This window comes from Malaya genurostris, chromosome 3 (assembly GCF_030247185.1).
Source record: "Malaya genurostris strain Urasoe2022 chromosome 3, Malgen_1.1, whole genome shotgun sequence".
Classification (NCBI taxonomy): Eukaryota; Metazoa; Arthropoda; class Insecta; order Diptera; family Culicidae; genus Malaya; species Malaya genurostris.
In genome coordinates, this window is record NC_080572.1 from 99,362,439 (window position 1) to 99,388,719 (window position 26,281).

General features: G+C 35.9%; 1 protein-coding gene across 1 annotated transcript; it reads right to left on the bottom strand.

Moving 5' to 3' along the window:
• Positions 1–18,277: 18,277 nt before the first annotated feature.
• LOC131437526 (m7GpppN-mRNA hydrolase) lies at positions 18,278–20,122 on the bottom strand. Its single transcript, XM_058606929.1, has 3 exons — positions 20,104–20,122; positions 19,567–19,880; positions 18,278–19,508 (listed from the first exon to the last, which is right to left on the bottom strand). The coding sequence occupies exons 2-3, from the start codon at positions 19,843–19,845 to the stop codon at positions 18,456–18,458; spliced, it is 1,332 nt and encodes a 443-aa protein (XP_058462912.1). The 5' UTR covers positions 19,846–19,880; positions 20,104–20,122; the 3' UTR covers positions 18,278–18,455.
• Between the last annotated feature and the right edge of the window lie 6,159 nt (positions 20,123–26,281).

The window sequence follows — 26,281 nt, forward strand, 5'->3', positions numbered from 1 at the left end:
GTTTTATGCATGAGACCGATATAAACATTAATAAGTGTCAAAGTTTTTATTTCTTTTATACCTTTTTCGCGTTTTTTTTGCGGTAATCAATAGCTTTCTTTTGCTCCGATTTCGCATATCAGCTTGTTCTTGGAAGCCTATGTCAAAGTTGGTATTTTGTGGCCCGGTTCGTTTTGCTTGGTGGATTCTTCAGAAGAACTACAGGCCTTTGTGGCATTTTGTGTTTTTCTGGATGTTTTTTTTTCTTTTGATCTGTTGGAAAATGTCCAAGTTGACATCCTTCGTGATAATGAAGCCGTGATAAACTCAACCTGAACGGAAATTCTGGTGAATAAATTTCTGTATTCTTTTTTTTTAATTTGGAAAGATCTGTTCATGATGAATAGGCTTAAGTGAGTAAATAATTCAAAAGTTTCAAATGGGTAAGCAATAAAAAAAATGTTGCGATTAAACCCTTACAACAATCTTTACATTGTGAGATACTATAGCTTTGCATCCAGCAAATCGCCTATACAAACCGAATTTCAAATTTGAAGTACTCATTTTCTCACTTAAGTATGGTTATGAAGAAAAAGTGCACGTTATATCTTTTTGTCTCTGCTAGTACAGCCCATTGAGTAGTAATTTTGACAACTGAAACAGTCCAATCCATGGTCTACTGCAACGGAAGGTATCTCTTGTGGGTCTTATGGGTTTTCCCAATGATGAGTCCCCTCTTAGCCGCATCACACGCGATCTGTTGGAGCAGCATAGCGGCAGCTAAACTAGATATCGTTTGCTCTGCATCCGCTCTCGGTTGGCGCGGCTGATGGCAATAAAAAATAATAAATCCGTGTGAATTGGGCTACATTACAAAAAATGGAAGCCATTGTTCGGCTAGTTCATTTTTTATACGACAAGGATAGAGTAGAAGGTGTACCCATATGAAACGCTTAACCGAATGCTATTTGGAGGTTTTACTTTTTCCGTAATTATAGACCATAATTTATCTAATTTATGGCAACCGTACTCACGGCATCAGTAAATTGGTGTTAACAAATATCTTGTTAGAACCTAGGTATAAGATTTTCAGGCCTGTCAGTAGCTTCGGTACGGGCCTCGTCGTATGGTCAGAAAAATGCACTGTTCCACGAAAAGGATTTTTAATATCTGAAATTTAATGATCTTAATCTTTAATATCTCTATAAGAAATTCAAACTTCTCTGAAACTACCAACGGTCTTCAAACGTACAAAAAAGTGTTGCATAAAATATTATTCTCAGTCACAGTTAAAGCTGAATATTTGATCTGATACGAAAAACAACTTTCTGGAAGGTCTACAAATAATATCTCCACGGCGTCGACAAAGACCCCGCGCAAGCTGATTTTTTTATTGATGAGCCGACTTTTTAGGTTTGTGCACATATAATAGTCCACGTGAGTCAAATCAGACCAAAAAGATGGATGGGGAATCAATTGGTTCCTCAACTTGCCATGGTTGTGTTGTTCTTGTATTGCACATTGCTTTCCAAAAAAAGAAGTGACTTCGGTCTTAAACAATGCGTAGTAATACCAAAGATAAATAATAAAGACATGTACGTGCATATAAATATTTTGAAAAAATGTGGTTCGTTCCCGGTACCTTCTGAAATGACCGCACTCACCGCTTGGTGGAGCGCGAGATTAATTGCATTGTTATCATTTCAACCAAAGTGTGCCATAAAATCTCAATGTATACAAATGAGCTACCGAATCGAAACACGACGTAAAATACACTGGTGGCGTGATAAGACAGTTTTGGTTGTGTTGGTAATTTTCTCACGAAATTAAGTATGGCGCGCCGGGATTCAAGCATGTAAACATAAACAAACGACCATTTCAGATCGGGATTTCACTTCTAAGTTACTCCAGTTGTCGCGCAGCCTGGCGAATCTTTGCCACTAATTGAAAATCTGGACATTTTTTCGTCAAGGGTTTGCAAGGTAACGTCGAAATATAGAAAATTTTACACACATCCGATTCTGTTCATTTCGTTGGAGGAAGGATTTGGCGGATCGCACTGTAGTATCTATTACAGTTATTATGGATAATGGAGTGATTGTGCTGTGGGTGGCATTTCAAAAGCTGGTGATGAAAACGATTGAAACATCCCGGAACAAAACACCGTATTTCACTGTCAATGTTTTCGTAAACAGAACCAACTCTAAATATTTTCATAAAAGCAACTCCCGGAACGACATTTGTTTATGTTTTTCTTCTTCACGTCTCTCTGTTATTCCACAATAAAATGACAACCGCACTAACACATAGAAAAATGTGATCACCAGGGTATTTTACATCGTGGAATCGAAAGGGTTCTCACGATTTGACATTTGCATTAGGAATGTATGATGGGAACTCAGCAGTGTAACCAATTTATCAACATTGGTGCCAGTTTCGCGGAGGACCGTAGATGTGCGCCAAAAAAAGATCGTGACTGTCATGTCTGGAAATTAGTTTGTGGTAATACCAAATACAAATAACTTGTATTTGGAAATACTTGCTGTTGAGTGTCTTCTGTCCATTTTCAAAACAGTCCACGAAAAGTATGCCGTGACAATCCCAGTAAACCGATACCATGACATTTCCGATCCATTAATAGGGGAGTAAGGGATAATTCGAATCAATTTGTAATTTATTTATTTATTTAATACCAAGAAAGTATGTTCCAAGTTTGAAAACAATCGGTTCAGTAGATTTTGCAAGATCGTGTTCACGGACTTCGAAAAACTGGTTTTAGAATAATGCGTTAAATTTTTTTTCTTAAAAAAGTATTTAATTTAAATTTGCTCCGATTGATTTTTAAATTTTGACACAATATTTTTGAAATGTTAAACTACAACAAAAAGTAAACAAAAACGATTTTCCGAAACTGTTTATCCCTTTCTCAAAATAACACCAAATTCACAAACAAAAGTATAGCGCTAAAATCCCAAGTAGCACCAGTAATTTATTCATAGAAAAATAATGTAAAACATATACTACATTATGGTCGCATGGAAGATACAACGAAACAAGCCGGATTATGACTGTGACAACGAAGTGAAAATAATGTTACGAATTCTCACCTCATCATACTATGCTACAATAAGTTCCAACGTAGCCTAATTCTTACAATATGTTCGCATGGATTGCTTTTGGCTGCAAACTGATTACCGCAACAACAAAAACCGAAACTATCGATGGCGCGCACATTTTCAATAAGCACAATGATTAACTTCGCCATAAATATCTAGTAGCACATAGATTTGATGCGAATATAACGGGTTCAAACAAGCTTGAGTTATATATTTACAAATCTTTGGCCATGAATGTTTAACGGAAAAAAAGCATTTACAAACAGGCCCGTACACAGGATTTCATTTCGTGAGGGGCCCAAAGATTAGAAAATAATGTTACTGAAGATTGCTTATGTATCTAATTCTCGGTATGCCTTTTACGGGTATACTCTATTCACTGGAACTGATATTGTATTACATTACATTACGTTTACTGTCTTGTTATTTCTGTAACATATGTCTGAGACCTTCTGAATAATTATATGTTTTTGATTTCGGGAGGGGCCAGAGCCCCTCGGGCCCCCTTCTGGGTACGTGACTGTTTACAAATTGACACAATCGTATTTTTTCTGTTTCATTGAGACTGACGTGCGCACCTGATCAAATCAATTATTCATTACTGAGAACTTGTTCCGCCTCTTACGCTGTTCAAATTACATAGCAATTATTGAGAGTATAAATTAATTCGATCCGTTTTCAAAAGATGGCTCTGGCTGTTATTGGCCATTAACAGCTGATGTCGATAGTTTCAAGAGGTTAGACATCTGTCATTGATATTCAGTTCATATTGCTTAGAGTTTTTTTTTAAAAAACCTTGTTTTTCATTGTGTTAGTTATTAGCAATTTTGTGTTAACTAAGCAGCATTTGCGGGAAGTTAAAGTTTCCTGTTTTAATTAGAAGAAAAGTGCAGAAAAGTTCAACATCAACACCAAAGCCGAATATTCATGGTTCGAAGGTCATGTTGTGTATCTGCTGGGACCAAAAGGGTGTTGTGTACTATGTGCTGCTACAACCAAGCGATATTATAACGGGTGAACGGTGTTGACTGCAATTAATGCGTTAGTACCGTGCATTACGAGAAGATCGGCCGGAATGCAAGCAAAGACATGATAAAGTTATTCTCCTGCATGCTAACGCTCGGCCTCATGTCGCAAAAGTTGCATTCGCCGTATTCTCCTGACATTACTCCTTCTGATTACTGGTGGTTCCGACGGATGCAGCACGATCTGGCAGGTCATCGGTTTATTTCTTCCGCAGAAATCGGCCCAGAAAACACGGACCGAATTTATTTGCACTCCCAATATAATGCACGTTGATATGTCTTCAACTTACTACATGAATTTGTTCCATATAAATTACTGTCATTGAAATGTAATAACGTTTGCTACTTGAGATGAGACCTGTTCAAGTATAAATTGATCGTAAGACAATTATCTTTTTACGATGGCAGCACATTTTGGCGGTAACGGTGATTCCTTTTCACTTCCCCTAGTATACAGTTCCATATATTTCAAACAACAGTTAACTAAAAGTTTATATGGAACTTTCAAGGTTTTTTTAACAATCAAAATACGAATACTTTACGTAATACAGCCAGATATTTTTTCGTTTGATTTGTTGAACATATTATCAGAAATTATAAGCGATTATCTGTGATTCGATAGCCATATTAAGCTTTTTGCGTGCAGAAAATAAATAATAAAAAATAATTTCGCAATTGAACAGTTATGAGATCAGTTTGCAAAATTTCGCACCTTTTCCCATCTTATTTTTTTAAATCACTTTCGGGTTTAATATCTTCCAAAATTATTATTGATTCGTGGCGATTAGTTGGTCCTTTTTACCTTTCTCAGGAAAGAAGTTTAGTTTTAGTCACCAAACATTAAATTAGAAAATCTACTGTCAATGAACAATGTTGACGTGCAAACGCTATGTTTTCCAATATACGTATATTTCGAAGCACGTTGAGTTTCTCACAAATTCCAATCCATTGCGGTATACAAACATCAAATAATGCATTAAACTTCCTAAACAAAGTGTCAAAGTTTCTTACGAGTCACTATAGACGCGCGGGGCCTAACAGTGCCCTTAAGAAACACGACTTCTCTTCGTTTTGACGATTCTGTCAAATTTGTTGATTGACAGTAGATTTCCGAATTTAATGTTTAGTGACTCAAACTAAACTTCTTTCTATATGAGAAAGGCAAAATGGATTCAACCAATCGATACGAATCAATATTCAAGTGATTTAAAAAAAAGTGAGAAATGGTGCGAAATTTTGCATACTCATAACTATTCAAATCAGCAGTGTAATGAAAAGTCTCATGATTACATCTGCTAGTGAATAATATCCGGATCCAACTTTCGGTTCGGAAATTATAATTCTTATTTCTACTGCTTTTTTTAAAACTACGATCGTCTCAAAATGTTAAGTTATTAATACACTTTCTTATTAAATTCAATAGCTTTAAATTCTTTCGAAAAGATTGGAGAGCCATCGTTCTTCAACAAAAAACTGTTGTTCAACAAAAAACTTAAAGAAAAACAAGTTCTTTTGAACTTTTGAAATTAGATTAGAAGGAGAGATTTATGCAAATACATTTTCATATTCCTTTTTTTGTAAATCAAGAGAGTTGCAGGAATTTCAAGGTCGTGGTAGATAGTATTAATGTCGTTAATTAAAATGCAACGTAATTTTCTTTCAATAATTTTAAAAGATCTGGTTCCATTTTGCGGGGGAATTCAAAGAACTAAGGGAAAATAATCTTCATCTGCCTGTGAACGCGAGTGTACATAAGTCTCAGCATAACTACGAAACAACTAAACGAATTGCTACCAAGTTAGGCACATTACCAAAGGTGGGAATCCATACATTTTAGAAGAACACAAATACTTTATACACTACTCAGGGTAATCATGGTCCACCCCGAAATAATACCTAACGGTAGTTCCGGGGAGGTAGGGTTGGAGATCCAAGGTGTTTTAGTGGGTAGTTCCAATTATACAGTGGTAGTCCTGTGGAGAGACCCACACTCTGTGCGTAAATGCATTTCACCTTGTAAAAAAAGGGTAATCATGGAGGAGATCTGTAGTAAGTTCACTAACAAAAGGGGAGTTCGATGTAAAATTTATTCGATGAGAAACGATTCTTGACTAATACAGATACTACTTTCACATCAAAATAGATTATAAGGTTAAAAAATGTTACTTTTTGTTGGAGAAAATGGAATAATGTTCTGGCAATACGGTCGTACTCAACGAATGGCAACACTGGGCTCGTCACTGACATTTCACGCGATGATAGTAAAGGACTATTCACACATATCCGGTCCGGTTCAGTGCCGGCACAACACCGTGCACGGATACTGATATTATTTCATTCGTTTTCTATGCGCGCATTCACACCTATCCAGCACAGTGCCGTTTCAGTGCAGCTCGCCGTCAGTGTCGCGTCCGTCCGGCAAACTCAAATTCGTCGTCACCGATATTTTTAATTTTCACTGAAGTCGGTATGTCATTGCATTGGCTGTGCCGGAACGGAAACAGCACGGAAACGGAACGGAAGGGTACCGATAAAAAAGAACACTGACGGCGCACTGAAGGCACTTTCACTGAACCGTCACGGAGCTGAAATGTGTGAATAGTCCTTAACTGATGGCGCTTGTGTTTCCGGCGATATACAGACTGGATGGTCAGTCTTCTTATACCTGTTAATATGCGTCTAATATAGTATACACTAAGGTCTTTTTTTATGCGGTCTTTTTTATGCGGTTTTTTATGCGACTTTTTTTATGCGAATTTTCAGAGTTATGCGGTTTTTTTATGCGAAGTTTCAGAGTGATGCGTTTTTTTTATGCGAATTTTCAAAGTTATGCGTTTTTTATGCGGTACGTAAACTCGCATAAAAAAAGACTTCAGTGTAATTTTATTCGTTTATGGCGTGTTTATTTAATGACCGCATGATCACGGCTACCTCCGAAACCCCGTCATAACACTTTTTTAGATCGATTAACTAATAATGAGAATTATGATGGAGGCAAAAATCGACCATCTGTCAATATTACATCGTGGCCCTTATTACCGGTATCACTACACGGTAAAACCCAAGTGAAGTGATTGTGAGTACCAATCTAGTCAAGTTGTTGTTCCACCTGGAATTTTTTTTTCGAAGGATTTAGAGTAATATTCTGAAAATGATTTTGAAACGTCCTCCCTGGTTTAGTACAAATGACTTACACAGACTCACAAATATAGAATCATTAGATGTAATGTCACAAATACTGTTCATATAATCCCCAATTACCGTGCCTGTCTAGACATGATTCTTTCGCAATATATTGGTCCTAATTACTACCAAAGATAAATTCAAGATTACAATGTCCCATACGATCCATCGTAAGATGTTGGATAAGTAATCATGAACCAGTGAGCTCAGTAATGGTGTGATTCTATTGGCCCTTGGTTAAAAGTCTCGATAAATATTTGAAAACGACGGTAAAATACCATGGCAATAATACAAGTTACTTCGAATCACTTCAATGCCTCGAAGAATAAAAAATAAATATATAGATAGCTTCTTATTAATAGTTCTAATTTATTACTTTCATTTTCATAGAACCACTCGATACGTAACAAAATTCTGTAATTTCTTTCATATTGTAGTTTAAAGTTGATTCTACATGGAAAAACATTGCTATAGTTACTATATTTAGTTGCAGACTTGTTGATTTGTTTCAAATAACAATTGAACTGAAACTGACGGTGAACCGAATTAATCGAAGGGAAGCATTAACACTTATGTTCGATAACTTTCACTTTTACTTTACTGTAGAGCAACAAAAATTTACAGACATTCGGCTGAGCATAACTGTGTAAAAATATCTGGAAGAATTCAATTAGGCTCAGATCTAGGCCGAGTTTGCGTTATCTCTATGTATACGTAAAGATTCCTCAAAGACTCCATGTTAACTTCACGTCACGTTACTATTCAGACAACTGCTGTTTCGATTCAGTTAGCACCAGAAATGTCAACCAAGGATCTATCTCTAACAGAATCTACACGACTTATATGATACATTCACTGTTACTAAGTATCTTGAAAAATAGCATCGGCGTTCAAGCAGATGGGTTTAGTCGGTTACCTCTCGAGTCAAGACAGTTACAATAATAATGTCCGCTCCACAACTTTTTTGCTACTCCATCAGAGATATGTAGGACGATTAATTTGTCTCCTAACGAAGAGGATTAATTTATTTTCGACTTGATTGATATCTTGGAGCTGCCAGCACCACTGAGATATTGGCGAAAGCCTGCAGGTTCGAATTGACAATCAAGAAAAGCAACGAGATTGATCTTGATCACTTCTACTGCCAAGTGCTCAGTCAGATACACGTACCTGAACCTGTACTATCTGTGACGGTTTCAGCAATTTTAATTGCAGGAATGCTTATCGAATGTTGCAGTTTCACAGTCAGAGAAAAAAAAATACTTGCGAAGGACGATGGAAAGTGGAAAATCGCAATGAGCGGTAGTTGATGAAATGACTTCATATGCATATATGTATTCGCTCGGGATATACCGTGCCTCGGAGCGATTTAGTTCCAAAATGTATTATGCATGTTGGTTGAAATATGTTTCAAAATTCCATTACCTGCACCCAAAGTATAACTCTGGTCCATAAAGTTTCAATGCCTTTCACGCAGTCCACCTGGGTTCGATTCTCAAATAGGGCCAGAAAGTTTTGCTGATCCCGAAGAACTGAATGTCCTTAAGGTTGAAACCTTCTATAATTGAAACAAAAAAACTTACTACACACATTAACATTTCTTTGGCGAAAACTTTCGGTAAACATCAGAAATAACCGATTTTCCGTTGCATGAATTTTTTACAGTACGATTGCGTATAACTGAAGTTGTTTTACAGATTTCTGCAGAAAAAAAATACAATTGATAAAATGGTAAAATAATGTTCAATTACCGAACTTCGGAGAATATATACAATCAACGAAAACTGTCAAACAGCAATCATTTTGAGAACTTCAACCTCTAAAATTTAAATCATTCTAAAAAATTTATTTCTCGAGTGAACATGAAAACAGTTAATCCAGCGGTTACGGACGCCTTATTAAAATGTTCAGTATGTATTATTTAATTAACCAATAGATTGCGAAAGATCAATAGATCGCGATAGATTGTGTAATGTTTTGGAAGGCTCTGGTAATTCCTGTGAATCGAGCCATGAAGTCGGCGTTTGAAATCCTAATTCATTTTTTTTTAACGTGGTGAACATATCACCGACAACAACTAATAAAAAAAATTTTGGGTTAGGAAATGAAACTGTAACCACAAATGGAACTAAATTTTTCTACACTTTTCCAAAATAGAAACCGTAATCGATCGATGAAAAATTGTACTTATTCAGATAATACGAAAACCCATCGCCAAATTTACAAACTGATCGAATTCCATAGAAAAGCATTGAATTTTATTTAAAAATTCAATTTCAAGAGAGCAATCTATACGTGACCATGCAAAACGAGTCGGGTTGTTTAGAACTATAATTGACACAAACTAATGCTAGATCCTGTTAGTTGATGGCCAAACAAACTCAAATCGGCTCCCAGTTCCGGAGATACCAGAAATAGTGAATAAAAATTTCAAAATGGAACTTACTTCGGTTTTTCAGAGACAAAAATTTAGATTCGGAATGTTTAAAAATTTCAAATTGTCGTTCAACGAGACAATGCAAGACATTTTAAAACTCGGAACCTGAACCAAAAACTGGTGTTAGTTGGTGGTCAAACGTTCCAGCTTCGGATATACCGGTCCCCGCTTTCCGGTTCAGAAAGCACCGGAATAATAGTCGAAAATTCAGAGATGGCTGTACCTATTTTCGCAAAGTGAGACTTAAATCAGCTGTTTTCAAAGATGGGCGAATCTCACAAAAGTAAACAAATCGAGTTCCTCTCACCTACCAATAAATGCTTCCAAATCCTAAAATTATGCCTAAAAATTCGGATTGTGCAAAAATCTCAATCTTAGTAATACAAAGAAATATAAAGGTCTAAACAGTCATTCCATTTATTTACGTAAGTTTCGCCCTCCGTGTTCCATGCCAACAAACAGGGCGATACTTCAATTGCTAGTAAGGAAGGGCAAAACGATTTATTTTCTTGATTTTAGATGGTTTCCGAACATTTTATTACTGGAAGTGAAAGAGACGATAAAATTACCCGCAGATTTGTCTTAGTCGCGAAAACGAAAAAATTTCACGTAAAATGTGCAAGGGCGTAACTTCATAATTCATACAGGAAGCATATAAGTAAACGAATCGAAAAAGGGCGAAACTCGTTTTATGTTGATTTACTCAGCGGATATAGAAGGAAAGTGGTAAAATTTGCATGCCTTTCAAAGATAAATCAACTGTTCATCCACTAATCAAAAATTGATCTGATAATATACGATACTTTCTAAATCACGGTTGATTTTTCATTAGGGCGTATAAGCAAGTGACAGTTTCTCTTTGTTAACTTTCTCTTCTATTAATTACCAAGCGGTTTCCACGTTTATCACTCGGCTCTTAGCATAAAATGATACTCGAAACTTTCGACTTTCAAACAGTGTAGTTAAATCAAAGAAAATCATTTTAATCACATCACAATAATCGAAAGAGAGAGTGATTAAAGGAAAACTGTCACTTGCTTATACGCCCTAATGAAAAATCAACCGAGAAATAAGATTTGATACCAAAGTTGAAACATTCATCGACGTTTTTCTCTTCTTCTTATTCTTCTTCTTCTGTTAGTGACTTTAACAGTCACTATTTGATGAACAGGTGACAGAGACCATATGTCCAGCGGTGTCATTTAACGTCATTTTGACGATTACCTCTGGTGTTTTTTGAAGTGGCACCTGTTATTTCTCGTAACGTCACTTGTTTATATTTTCGTGTTGTGTGTTTTCAGATCTTTAGCTTGCATTCTTTAACGAAGTTTTTTTTACCTATTTATATACGGCTACTTTTCTTGTTTTGATTAACTCGATTATATTGACGAATCTTCCGTCGAAGGAATATTGGGCTCGAATGTTGCAGTTTTTTGGACAGAATAATATGAGGTGTTCTACAGTTTCCAGTTCTTCGCAGATATCGCAGTTTTCATCATCTTCCAGCTTCATTTTGTGTAAATATTTACTATAATGATTCCTGCCATGATTCTGTTCATTGTTGACGTTTTTCTCCATTTGCTGTCTATGTTAGATTCGTCCTTCTTTGAAAACCAGCTGAAATGATAGATATTATGACCAGATCCGTTTTTACTGATCTGACTGCTGGTGCTAGTAAATTACTACGCGAAATTCGTCATTACTAGTAGTAATGACGAATTTCGCGCCAACTCGAACAAATGTTGGCAGCACCCTCTCAGATTTGAATAACACTTTTTGGACATGTAGGCTGTAGTTGTAGCGCGAAATTTGTATTTTCGTATCCCACACTGAAACAAAAACGATTTTCAAAATTTAATGTCCATTTAAAAAAAAATATTTTTGAATTCAACGAAATTTTGTCCCAAGCCTTAGGAATGACCTACTTTGGGACAAAATTTCGTTGAATTCTCTGTTCTTTATCAAACTTCCATATGTTGCAAGATGGGCATTTGTAAGGGAAAAAGATTTTCTAACAAACACTTTCTCTTATCCAGCACTGATCCATTTTTTTACTAATATCGGGCAACTAGTAATTGGGTATTCGGTGTAATTTTCTCACAAATTGAGTTTCCTGGATGATACTTTCAGTTTAGTTAAGCTTTCGATAAAAATACTCTGAATAGAAAATTCAGTTTGGACAAGAGTTTTGTTAGAAATTTTTTTTCCCTTCTAAATGACCATCTTGCAACATATGGAACCTACCTTGGTACAAAATTTCATTTATTGATAGATGGCGTGTATTTAAAATATAAATTTTTATGCTGGCCAAAAATAACTTTTTGATTTTATTCAAGAGTCACCGAAAACTATTTAGAAGAACTCTATATATTATTTTAATTATTTTTCTATACAAGTGCTCCTTAAATTTCGTGGACTTTCAGTGAACTTTCCAAAGAATAGTACTTTACAGTTCACGACGGTCGTACATTAGCGGGTTATTTGTAAATTTCACCAAAGGTCGGTAATTCATTATGGAGATGTCATTATAATTATGACTTTAAGATTTTCAAAGCAAATCTACCGATCAATCAGCAAATGAATTTTTACTGAATGCTCCTATTGTTCAAAATCAGTAAAATTTTACCGACTACCGTAAACATGATTTAGTGATCTACACTACTCAGGTGTTTTTGATCTTTGCGATCTGAAGTAACCTGATGTTACAATTCAACCGAAAAACACACAACTTCCAAAAGCAAGAAGAATTTTACGCAGCTTGTCAACACTCGAACAGTACCATCGGTTTGGTAGTGAACTAAAAAGGATCATTCCAAGTTTGTCAGCATTTCCTATCCAAAGATTAAAGCTATTAATTTTGCTATTATAATTATATGTATATACTTAAAAGAAAATCAAATGTCGATTTATAAAGAAAAGTAGAACAATAATTTGGAATGCATTTAAAAACGCAATTTGTATGTTTTTGAACCGTCCTAATGCAATGTCAAGCCCGGATGGCCATCGGAGATGCATTAAAACCCGGTTTCTTGCCAAGCACTCAATCGCTCCTCACAGATAAGCGAAATACTTAATTTGGAATCTGGAAGCTGTTGGACTACCTTGAATGAAGCGCCAAAGGACCAGTCTTTGTCGTGAAAAAAACCCCAATGCTCAGGTAAAGTGTGTCTAAGATAACACATGTATGCATCGTGTAATCTGCAACAAGTTTATGTACTTACGGAGGCCAGCGATTTAAGAAAAGAGCAAACCGAAAAGGAACCAACAAAAGTGGCGCTAATCAACACTTCCTCGGGTGGAGCGTGGAAACCGATTGTCGGCTGCGTGAAGCTACTGATTCATTAACACAGTGACCTGAACATCTGTTTGACTTGTAATAGGATTTGCGCATTTGGATTTCCATTAGACCATTCTCGAAATTCCCAACTCAAGCTGAATGGTTTTGCACAAATCTTCATTTCCAATGTGATGCTATAACGCTAATAAGTCCAACATTTTTATACTCAATGCTCATCGTAATAAGTGGCCGGTTTCTTTCGGCAGACTATTCATTTTGTGTTGCTGTCAGGGAAACATTGGTGTCATTTCATTTCATTGTATTTTTGATCGGTTTTTATCGCGTTCCAAAATTTCGGTATACTAGGCAAATTTTGGGCTCAGGCGCAATGTAAAGAGAGATTTCAACCTTAACGTTGTTCGTAGAATGTTGCGAAGTGTTTGACTATGCGTCTTGCTCGCCAAATCTGGCTCAATCCGACTAGCATCTCTTTGTGTTGCTCATTCAGATTGATTTGGGTAGTTCACAAAAGCATGTTTCAACGCTTTCGTTAGATATTCGACAACATTTGTCAAACTAATGGCGTTTTTCATTGAGAAACAATGGTGGCATGGATTGCTCTGGTTTTGCACTTTCGAGCAGAAATGGCAATGAAACACCGTCAAAATATTGCATTTCTGCTCGAAAGTGCAAAATCAGAGCAATCCACGCCACCAGTGTATCAGCAATAATATTTTGGTTAGTTTCTGAAATATTTGTGCGCATAGAAAAAATTGATTTGTCGATGACGTCACCTGTACGATTATGCATCCGAAACTCGAACGAGTCTAAAGCTATTGAAATTGGTTAATCTATATCCTGGAAAATTGAGCGGTAATGAGTGTAATGAGACACTTATACCACTTATATCACCGGAACCGTAAATGACAGCCATTTGAACTTCAAAGCGCCTTGCCCTCGGAAAAAATGTTGCATTAAAAGAGAGAAATCAATCTAAATCAAAACATCATCGATATTGGAAAGCTCAATGGATATTCGGAACGATCAATTCCAACAACCCTCAATAAAAAGTTAAGACTGTTGAAGAAACAATCACTTACTACTTTTACAGCACTGTGTAATTAAAATCAGTATCAAGCCGTTTTTCTTTTTAGTGAGTTAAAGTGTAATCAAAAAAGATTTGTTAAATTATTGTAAACTCGAAAGTGTGTTTAGTTTTACGAGAAGAATGAACTATTGTGATCTACACTGTGGTCGCACTAAGCATTTCTATCCAAACTTGACTTTATCCGGTTTCCAAAAGATCGGGTAATACGTCAACAATGGATTCGATTTTGCGTTCAACATGAGATATTTCGTGTTTTGCCATAAAAGCTGAATTAATTGTTTTTAAGCGTTAATATATAATTAAAAAAATGCATTGCCACGCAATGATTCTGTACACTAAGAATCGGCTGCGAAGTCTGTTGGAACAGAAAGGCCACCTATCGTATAGAGGCCAAAACCGTAGAGATCTGTTGAGATCTGACAAAATCTGGGAGAACTTTCAAAATCTGATAAAATTTATAATATCTGGCAAAAGATCTGGTTATCGGATCCATTAAAAACAAAGGTTTGCCAGTGGTGTAGGTATTCTGGTTTTTACCGTGGCCAAATGAAGCAGTCATCCGGAAAAATTGAGCAAGTTTTGAAAATCGTGAAGGATCACCGCAAAATCTAAGTTCATGGGATTACATGTGCTGAGTCGGCTAGCACATCAACTGAAAGTGCTTCTACGATTTTACGCGAAAATCTGGACATGAATAGGTTCTATTCCAAATGGGTGCCGCGTTCGCTCACAATCGAACAAAAGCAACAACGCTACAACGATCCAGAATGCTATTCGGCACTGTTTAGTCGCAATAAAACGGATTTCTTGCGTCGATATGAAACAGTCATATCAGCATTCCGACAGGAAAAGCCGTCCAAAAACACAACTGGAAAAATCATGGAAAAACGAAAAAACCACCTGTAGTGATTATTACATTAACGCACTTCAAACGTATCAATTTTAGATGGCCAAATTGAATGAATTGGGCTCCGATCTGCTTCCTCATACTCCATAATATCCATATCTAGCCCCCAACGACTACTTGTATTTTCCTGATCTCAAAAAGAAGCTCAAAAACATCCACACAATCAAGAACTGATCGTATATGAGAATGCAGTCGCAAGTAGAAAGTGACAACTTCTGGTAACTGTTCCTATGCCGGTTTTGATAGTAAATGGTAAAAGACCTTTAATGGTGCTTGTGTAGTTCAAGACAACAATTTAGTTACGACGTTTCGCCTCGTTTCAGTGATCAGTGCATCTCCATCACAGCATAAATGAAATAAACATAGGTTTCCCAGTGTAATAGTAATGTAGTTGAACAACCCGTGACAGCAAAAGCACCGTCTGGTGGAAAATGGGTGCGTAAATGTGCCCGCAAATATTGTTTAACATTTATAGCATTCTCTGCTCTTTTTAATAGCAAATGGCATTGTCATGGACACAGATATGATTTGTTTTGTTTCTCTTCAGAATGTAAATACGAATGGAACGATTGATCAAAGAATGGTGACCGCAGTCTCAGTGCTAAGCTTGTAATAATTTCTCTACGCTTGTGGAAAGGGAAAGTAATCAGCTGGAAAATACAATTACAATTTAAACTAAAATAGATATGATATGATATTAATTGCAATACCATAGAGTTCTTTTCGGGAAGATTTGACTTGATCTAATTGAGAAGCCCTCTTCTCAATAAGTTTAAGGTACAACATTTCGTAGTCTAATTATTCTTCTGTATTGACAGCCAAATAAATTTTTTTTATGTGATAAGCCAGTTATTGTATTTCAATTTTGTTTACTTCGTGATTATATTGCACTTCAAACCAACTCTCAATCATTTGTTATAAGTTATTAAAAGATTTATAATTCTATTTTCTGTGTGATTTTGAAGAAACATCACAAGTAACAAATTTCTAGTCTAATGAAAATATTGTTATAACAGCTTTTTTTAAATTTACGAGGGTGTGAAAATTTATCCAAGGGAGGTTAATTTATAATTCAATTCCAAGAGCTGTTGAGCCATGAACACGTATCGTGTAGATGTCGTGATAGTTTTTAATTGAACTTATTGTTGAATTCTCGGTGTTTCTTTTACCGTGTAATTCACAATGCTTTCTGTTTCCATCGGCTCTTCTGAAGAAAGGCTTTCGGTTGTTAAATTTTCTTCGTATGGAGGAGTTGAATTTTCTCGTATGAAGGGGAGGGCAGATTTCTTCAATCTATCATTAGTATAAAATTATTGAAAAATGGTATACTTCAATTTTAATCTCGTGTTCTCACCCTTGGCTTCTATTGAGATAATTTTTGAAATCATTTTCGGTAAAGTGAGCGGAACACACATAGTCCTCATTCGTGAACTGGGAGACTCCACATAACTTTTTCCATGCCTCTATATTGCGTGTCCTTTAGACCCAAAATTTTATTAACATGAAATCCTATAGATAAACATTACCTTACTTGTTCTTTATCAGCACTTTAAAAAACGAAATTCGCGACGGCCCAGTTGAAATATCCCCACAATTTCGCACAGCACATCTTCGGTAGACAATTTTGGAAAATCGACACCCGACGTATTTTTTGTTGATTACAATTTGTCAGATTGTCATAGCTATAATCATAGTAGACGCATGGATATGTAAGACTTAAGGCAAAGAATGCGCACGGTGCATCATTATTAACGCACCCATTTGCCGCCTTCAGAAAATGATTGCGCTGATTCAGTGTCATCAGCACTTCCTCATTATGAGGCCTCTAGGTTTATTTTCTTTATGATCACAGCAATCGTTTACGACGTTTGATTCTGCATCATTATTATTATTGGACTCACTCGAGACAAGTTTTTGTGTTGGACTGATCATATTGGAGATAACAGGAATTCAGAAATTACACAGTAAATATTTTATTAACAATTAAAATAAATATTATCATCAAACATTAGTATGTAAAACAAGAGTAACTAATACACCATTATTAATAACGAATCGTATGAACAACAAAGATGAAAAGCCAAAGGGTCAAAACACTTGTACTGTAAAACGTAGATGTAATACACAAAATTAAGATTAATAAACAGATATTTATGCAAAAAAATGGTCGTGGCCTCATTTGGACTTCGATCGTCTGCAGCTGCAGTCGCCAATAATGAGAGCAGACCTTTTGCGGGGAACAAAACCTCAAACGCACAGGTCACAGAGCCAGTTTCCATTCAAAGTAATCGATTGCATCATCGTGCTGCTGGTTGTTTGCATTAGAGCAAAATACAACGAAAAATGGATAACAATGGAGAACATTATGGAAAACAGCCCTTCTAATGGCTCGAAATGTTATCTGTCGATTGCTCAAATCGGAAATTAAAACCATCAGTATGGTGCAATCCTAGGATAATTTGATTAGTTTTGAGCAATTTTCGCAGAGCAAAACTGCACAAGTGTTCAATATCGTTTATATCATAAAAAACTATACTGGTTATTTCGTTATATTTTATTGTATGTCAAATAGCTTCATGTAACTAATCTGCACTTTAGTTTAGTTGTATCGTTTCAAATTCTAATAGTAAAAAAGGTGAAAACTTGCACAATTCACACAATCTATCAACTAATTGATATTCGGAAGTATAGAGAAAGAGTATCAGATTTATTCGTATTCACGACATCCAGTTATGTCTCTGACATTACACACCTGACATTTAGTCTCGAAACTGTTTGTGACATATAATTGTAATCTTGTTATCATTATTATTATTGGACTCAGTCGAGACAACAACGTTTTCGTGTTGGACCGATCATATTGGAGATTTCAGGAATTCAGAAATTACACAGTGCTTAAAATACATAAACAATAAAAAAAAAGGGATTTACCATACAGGCACAGAGAACAGACATCCAATCTAGTACAAACTATTTGAAAACGCTGTTTCAAACATGTGTAAAATTTTATTTTTTAAATCTCCGGTCTTGCATACATGAATTATGATTGTATGCAAGCTCGAACACAAGAGCCCATAAGCAATTGCTGGGCTGCTCGAAGCGCCTCTGTAGGCGATTTGCTACTTGGTGATCACTTTTCCAAACAACCGTTAAGTTTCTTATACACATTGAAATCAGTAAAATGATGACCCCTCTTTTAGGTATGAGAATTTTCAACACAGAACAAAAAAAGCTGTTTTAAGTTCGTCATGTTCTTTTTATTCAAATTTCCTCAATTTACAACAATAATATTTATTTGTATTTGATTCATAAAAATCAAACAACTATGAAATGGTTGAGTTGTTAAAAATGATGTCAAAAGATGAAACACGTCCACAGCACTACATAATAGTCGATCACAGCTGGGCTATAATAAAAAACAATTTACACAAATTTACTGTAGTCAAGTTTAAATCCCATCCATGCTGTGCTAACGTCAAACATGGCATAAGGATCCTTATTGGCAATCTCAATCTGCACATCTGCATTCGGAACAGCCTCGAACAGTTTTCTCTTAGTTTGTGATCGCCCACCTCCCCCTGTACCAGTAATGGAATTATTTACTCCGACCTCGTGATGAACCTGTTTCTTCACAGATTTTTTATTTGAAGTTGAGGTACTGAGCTGTGTTTCAACCGATTCACTTAAAAAATATTTATATCCATCTGCCGTCGAAGTAGAGGCATTGGGAGTGTTTTGGATGGAATTCGACTGATTCAATTGGGTGTTTGTAACCTGTTGGGATCCACTGGATTTAGATCGCTGTTGCTGTTCGATGTCACCCAAAGACTTGTGTCTTTGTCGTTGTCGGTTGTTGTTGGGTTGAGTTTGACTTACTGAATTCCCTGAATATTTACTATTCTGTTTGCCTGCTGAGCTGAAAACTGGCGATTTATTGGTTCCTCCCTTATGCTTGCTCTTCTGTAGTTTTTCCAACCATTTTTTCAAACGTTTGATAAACGGCAGTATCATAAAGAACGAATTTCCGTTTAAACTGAGATTGTTTTTGACAAAATTATCGTTCTTAGTTACTGGAAGCAGCTCGATCGGAAACCATTCGCAACATTTTATTTCATTTCTTGTGCGGGGTGAAAATACCGTTGAAAACGGTACACCACTGACTAAGTAGAGTCTAGTATATTGGTAATTAATAACTAACTCTATGTATTCGCTGGGCACAATCAAATTTTTTATATCGTAACCTGTTTCTTCATACACCTCCCGGATAGCACAGTTTAGAGGCTCTTCATTTTCGTTGATTTTTCCTTTCGGGAAACCCCACGACGATTTTGCCCAGAAAGATTGAACTAACAAAACATGTTTCAAATCTTCGGATAGAAGTATTGCTCCATATGTTGGCACAGTCAGCTTATACTGTTTCCAATCATCCAAAATCGTATCCACCGAAATCAAGTGTGGTCTTAAGAAGGGTATATGCTAAAAAAAAATACAAATGAATAGATGAGAAATGAACAGTACATTTATTTTAAGTTACCTCAAAGAGCTGAAAAGCAAATTGTTTGATGCCACATTTTTGTTTTTGAACCGAACAATAAAAATCTAGATAGAACCAATGTGCCAACTCGATTTGGAAGCAAATCCGGATGAGATTCTCTCGCTCTTCAACAGGAACATTGATAATAAATCGGCTTCCCAAATCGTCCAGAATATCGCTTGAAATCTTTAAAGGTTGTGGTTGCTGCGGTTGAGTTGTCTTTGTCTTTCCAAGTACTGATGCCGACAGAACCATACTAACTGGACTATTCGTGGTCATTTTGAATCAACATTTATGTAAACAATGTTTAGATTCTGAAAATGAATTTTCTACGGGTAAAACTTGTAGCAGAGGTGCCAATTTTTTAATATACTCCTAATTAATGACACAAATCATTAGTTCTCATTTGCATCTTCACTAAAAAAATTTAAGTGCTATACAATAGTGTGACACATTAACACAAACTAATAGCCAATTCGGAACAAACCCGATCAATTTCAGCGATGTTTAGATATTTTAATATTATTCAAAATTTACCAGTACGTGAAATCATATCTTTACGAATTTCCTTGTCACCGTATCTGGCATCTCCGCGTACACAAAACATGAAAACTAGTTAGTCTTGAGTAATTCTCTACCTTCGACCAGTAACCAAATTATAGGTAAAAAGTCTCCAAATATCCAAGCAACTACACGCTGCCAAAAAAAACCCAACGGTTGACTTAAATTCACCTAACATGAAGTAATCAAGCATGTTTTTAATTGTTGGGTGAAAAGTACTGTATCGGTTGAGTAGTTTTCACTCAACAGTGTAATTTACTTCAATAAGTTGCTGTTGGGTGAAAAAATTTTGTGTGTTGCATTGCAGAAACTATCGGTCAGATTTGAAGTGAGTGAAATTATTTTGTAAAATTGCCGGTTTTGGGAGAATAATTCAATGATTGTCATCAATCGCAGTGTGAGTAGCTTCGTATAATTTCTTTTTAAAATAATAATTACACCGCAATATCATTTCAGGCGATGGAAGATATTGAGATGCGTTCGATCGTTAAACGGTGCAGTTCCAGCAGCTGAATAGAATAGCCTTGGTAGTTCAATGATATAGTTACATTGATGAAATATGTAAAAAGATTAATATTTAATAAATAAAGTAATCATAGTTGACTTTATTGTTTGCGTTTTATTTTTCAAACCATCGAACGAAAACTGAAATCAAATTACCCAAGTTGATTTTTATATCGCTTGCGTAGTTTCTACCTAATCAGTACTATTGATGCTTTTACTCAAAAATAAGTAAAACCCATTTTACCCAAAATTGGCTTCCTGCACACTCCCACATTATCATATCCGAATAGATTCCGAATCAATTCCGAATCGGCGAGAAATTTTCATTCGGAATTTCATGTGGAAATCATAATGGATTCCGAATCAGTTCCAACTCCAGTGCAACAACCGATTCCGAATGAACCGGTTCGCCTACAACCGGTTGATTCGGAAATCATTCGGAATTGAGTGAGAAGATGCGGACTGAATTGTCAATTCGTCTTCTTCTTCTTCTTTCCTGATTTTGCATGTTTTCGTGCTGATTTTCAGTTTATTTTTAAACGAAAACATTATATAACTGAATATAAAAATTTAAATCTTCATGTTTTTCGGATATACAGAACTAGTAAATAACCAGTTCTTCTTAGAATCCCAACATAAACTATTGAAATTCGCTGGAAATTAACAAAACGGCCTACCTTAGTCAGCATCATCCATTCCTCTAGCTGGAGTGTAGTGAAATGGCTTAAGTCGCTTAAATTTCACATTAACACATTCATATAATGAGCGAATATTCAATGACATTCATAATGTCACTGTCAATCAGGTTGATCGAGCAGCCAACTCAGGCGAAAATTCTAGCACTGAACCGATCGAGCACTAAAAAATCATGCAGTCGAGTAAGAATTCATTGCTCATTCCGTCATTTCGATAATGTGGGCTAGAGTGACTATAATCAGAGTGGCGACAGCTGTTAGTTTGGAATGACACCTTCAGTTCCAAACGAGCAAACGACCTGTCAATTCTACACGCTCGCTCAACGTTACTCTATTGTAAGTAATTCGTACTCACTTTTGCTTATTTTGTATAAATGTCAAAAAGTGAGTAAGATTGATTTAGAAAACTGAGTAGATTCTACTCTGTTTCCAAATTAACAACAATTTTTACTCACCGCTTTTTGAGAACGCTTTGAAAATTTTTGCTTATTTCCGCATTTTGATTGAAAACGTATTTGAACGAAAATAGAGCAGGTTGGAGCCGCGGTAGACGAAGACGTCTATTGAAAATTAAAAGGTGAGATAATTATATTTTCTAATATGAATAATTTGTGCAGCCTTTTACGATTGAAGATTTTCGCTGCCACATATGTGCAACCTTCGTTTCGGGATACGTGGAAGAGGTAAAAGCTCATTTTCAACAAATTCACAAATTAAACACGAGTAAAAATGAAGAACTACCGTTCAAATGTTCGGAGAGCCACCGTGAATAGTCTTGCGGCATCGTTCAAAGAAGCTTCCAGTGCAGAAGACTTCGAATTGCCTTAAGTTCAAGATTCGTTCATTTCTGGTACAGCTGATAGCCTTAAGGTTTATATTCTCGATTTGAATGAATTTTTGTAATGTAATGTTATTTTTACTTTTTATTGCAAAAGTAACCACAAAATGTAATCTATTCCTAAAAGAATAATAAAAAGATTATTTTGTTTTAAATCTACACGCATTTCTGTACAAAACGAACGATTCCTTGGACAATTCAAATGAAACTGAGTAGCATTTACTCATTCGAGCTAATTTTCCCTTTTCTAGCACTGAGTAAATGTTACTCAGAATTTGACAAATTTCATCTTTACTCAAAAGTAAGTAAATATAACTTTACTCACTTGAGAGTAGTTCCACTTTTAGCGAAAGTGAGTGAAATTCTACTCACTTTTGAGTAGCATTGAGCGAGCGTGTATGTAAAGCTAATGGAATGTTTTGAATTGTTGCCAAAATTACGGATGAGATGTCGTCACTCTGGTTATAGGCACTCTACTGCACACAACCCCTCTATTGAGTGAAAAGTACTTAAAATTAGGTAATTTTTTGGCAGCGTGTACATATTTGTAACGATCGAATCTTACCCACATTATCGAAATGACGGAATGAGCCGAGGGGGACGACACTAAAAAACTGCACTTCGCTTCGATTAGGCTTTTTCACGCTGCATACGATTATGCACACATTCCCTTTCTTTGCTACACATAGTAACGGTTGAATATGGATCGATCGTCTTTTCTTGGATTTTTGCTGGTTAAAAACATAATCATGTAGATATGATGTATCGTAATAGGCCATGAAACCTGAAAGTTGCAAATGTCACATGAAGATGCCAGATGCAGACAGTTTGGAGAGTTGTGAACTATCGTCCTGTAAAATCAGTTTTGTTATATTCTGGTGCATAGCTAACCCACACACCGAGAGCGTATGCTCCGGATTATCAGCCATATCCTGTCGGAATGTTGGCCATTCTCGTTTAATATCTGCGTCATTTTCCACAGTTTCTATATTCAACTCGAACCAAAAATTATTCCGAATTTCATCTACATCGTACACTGTAGGGTTTCTCTTGTAGAGACATTCCATTGTCTGATTTTTTTAACGTCTGCGAACCTTCAAAATATGCTAGAAGGGAAATCGTGAAGTAAACCGTTATGTAGTTTGCTGTTAATATGTATTAAAGTAAAAAAAATGAATTGTTATCCTTTCTATAAGATTTTCAATAACATATTAAACACAGCTTTATTCAGTTTTGGCTTCAGTATTAATGAACAACGTTTCTAAACATAAAAATTGCAAGTCTTAGCATCTAACAAAATATAAAACCAGTTTAATATCACAGACAGAGATATCTTTGGGTAAACCTTCAAAGGGCTACAATAAATTGAAATATATTCCATCTTCATGCTCCCAGCTACTAAGAAAATAAATTTTCAATGTTGTTTAACCCTAATTTCATTTTACCAATCTGCTGAATGTTGACACTCAGTGAATGTCAAGACCAGTAACAGAAACTTTTTAAGAGATCATATGTTCTTTGACTTTCTTTTACACGGTTAGAAACGCTTTCAAACGGATCGATCTAGATGTTTGGATAGATGTAGTTTTTTTCGCTTTCCATTGACTTTTTGTATTTTATTTGAAAAATCCAGATCTGTCGTCCCCCTCGGAATGAGCAATGAATTCTTACTCGACTGCATGATTTTTTAGTGCTCGATCGGTTAAGTGCTAGAATTTTCGCCTGAGTTGGCTTCTCGATCAACCTGATTGATTATTGAATCATTCGCGTCATTGAATATTCGCTCATTTTATGAATGTGTTAGTGTGAACTTTAAGCGACTTAAGCCATTTCACTACACTCCAGCTAGAGGAATGGATGATGCTGACTAAGGTAGGCCGTTTTGTTAATTTCCAGCGAATTTCAATAGTTTATGTTGGGATTCTAAGAAGAACTGGTTATTTACTAGTTCTGTATATCCGAAAAACAAGAAGATTTAAATTTGTATAGTCAGTTATATAATGTTTTCGTTTAAAAATAAACTGAAAATCAGCACGAAAACGTGCAAAATCAGGAAAGAAGAAGAAGAAGACGAATTGACAATTCAGTCCGCATCTTCTCACTCAATTCCGAATGATTTCCGAATCAACCGGTTGTAGGCGAACCGGTTCATTCGGAATCGGTTGTTGCACTGGAGTTGGAATTGATTCGGAATCCATTATGATTTCCACATGAAATTCCGAATGAAAATTTCTCGCCGATTCGGAATTGATTCGGAATCCAATCGGATCTGATAATGTGGGTAAATCTGCATTATATACACAAGCAAAACAAATTGGTAATTGTTAAATGCCTGGATGAGGTCCATTCCGAAATATAATTATAAATTGTTTTATATATGCTGTGTTCACAGAGAACAGACATCCATGCGAAAATTCAAAATGTGTAAAGAATATAACGCTTATTTGGAGAAGTGACCACCAAGTAGGAATTCACCTATAGCGACATTTTGAGCAACGGAACATTCGCTTATCAGTTCTTCCGTTCGAGCATGCATACAATGGTAATTCATGCATACAAAATTCAACGCAACGGTGAATTTTTATACTACAGAACTCTACACTATCAACACGGAAAATGTAATCAAGATAACCTTAAAATACATTCCCTTTTTTCTCAATCATTAGTCCCGGGTTGGCGGTTCAATGCATAGGACGCTGGTCTTACAAGCCAGTTGTCGTATGTTCGAGCCCCTACCTGGTATGATTCTTAGTAGGATCCATAGTACTAGCCATGCAATGATTCTGTACACTAAGAATCGGCTGCGAAGTCTGTTGAAACAGAAAGGCCAAATTCCACAAAAGGAATGTAATGCCAAGACTTTGCTTTTTTTCTCAATCAAGGGCTTAATTCATTCGGCACTAGTTTTCTTCTTCTTATTCTATCTGATTCAATGCGGTAAAATTTCATTTTCAATTGAATGATATCGGATGAAAATGAAATTTATCACCACTGACCGTCAGCATATCGATACAAATTCATATGATTATTGCTGCCTTTTTCAAGTGAAGCTTCCAGAATTCACGCATTTTTTTTTTAGAATGGCTAATAAGTCACCTGTTAACTTCCACTTTCGAAAGAAATGGCAAGCGAGCTATATTATTTAATACTCTATCTTTCATAGCTCGCTTGTAATTTCTTTCAAAAGTGGAAGTTGACAGGTGGCTTATTAGCCGTTCTAAAAAAACGCGTGAATTCATTGTCAGTTGAATAATCGTACCTGGTCATTTGAAGTTTTGATTGCTCAGTTTCAAGTGCCAAGTAGTCTAGCCGCTTCATTGTCTTCGCTCTTGCTAGTAGTATTGAAAATAAAAACTGAAGGAGGAAACTATTAATTTATGGGTATTCTGTAATTGATATTTCAGCTAGCTGATTTGTCTTTCATCTATTATCTTGAAGCAATTCGAATATTTACATAAACGTCATTTGAAGGCTGTTCTCATACTATTGAAAGAGAGTTTTTGTTACTTCAAGAGAAAAACTGACGGTGGTTGAACAGAGCTTTGATTTGAAAAAAAAATCGATTGATGAGCTGAGCGCTGCCGGTTCGGTATGTCACCGAACGTTGTTTGTGTCAGAGTGTGAAGATTACTGCAGTAAAGAGATCGTCAATGTGTTTCACATTCAGTTTAAATTGAAAGAAGTTTTACCACAGACTAACAGACAGGACACTCAAATTAGATTCTTCAATCATTTTAACGGTCATTTCGAATATTCCTTTATTTGGGACAGTACTCACATGTGTCATGATGGCGCCACGTTACCCTATCAAAAACATCCTGTCTGTCATCTAGACTGTGTTTATTTTTTTCATTTACCAACAGAGTTGCCATTCTTACAGAATTACCTATAATGTATTGATTTGTATACGTCCATGCGAATTTCATGCAGGATACAGATTTAATACATATTGCCAAAACTATATACATAATTGTGTCTACTTCTCATCCTCCAACGCAAGACAAAATCGAACCCGTTTTGTTACAATATTTACTTGCTTCTGGTCTGCCGCCACTTAATTTCGGGTGATAACTACCAACACAATAAAAAATAGTCTAGATGAACAACGTTGAGTCAA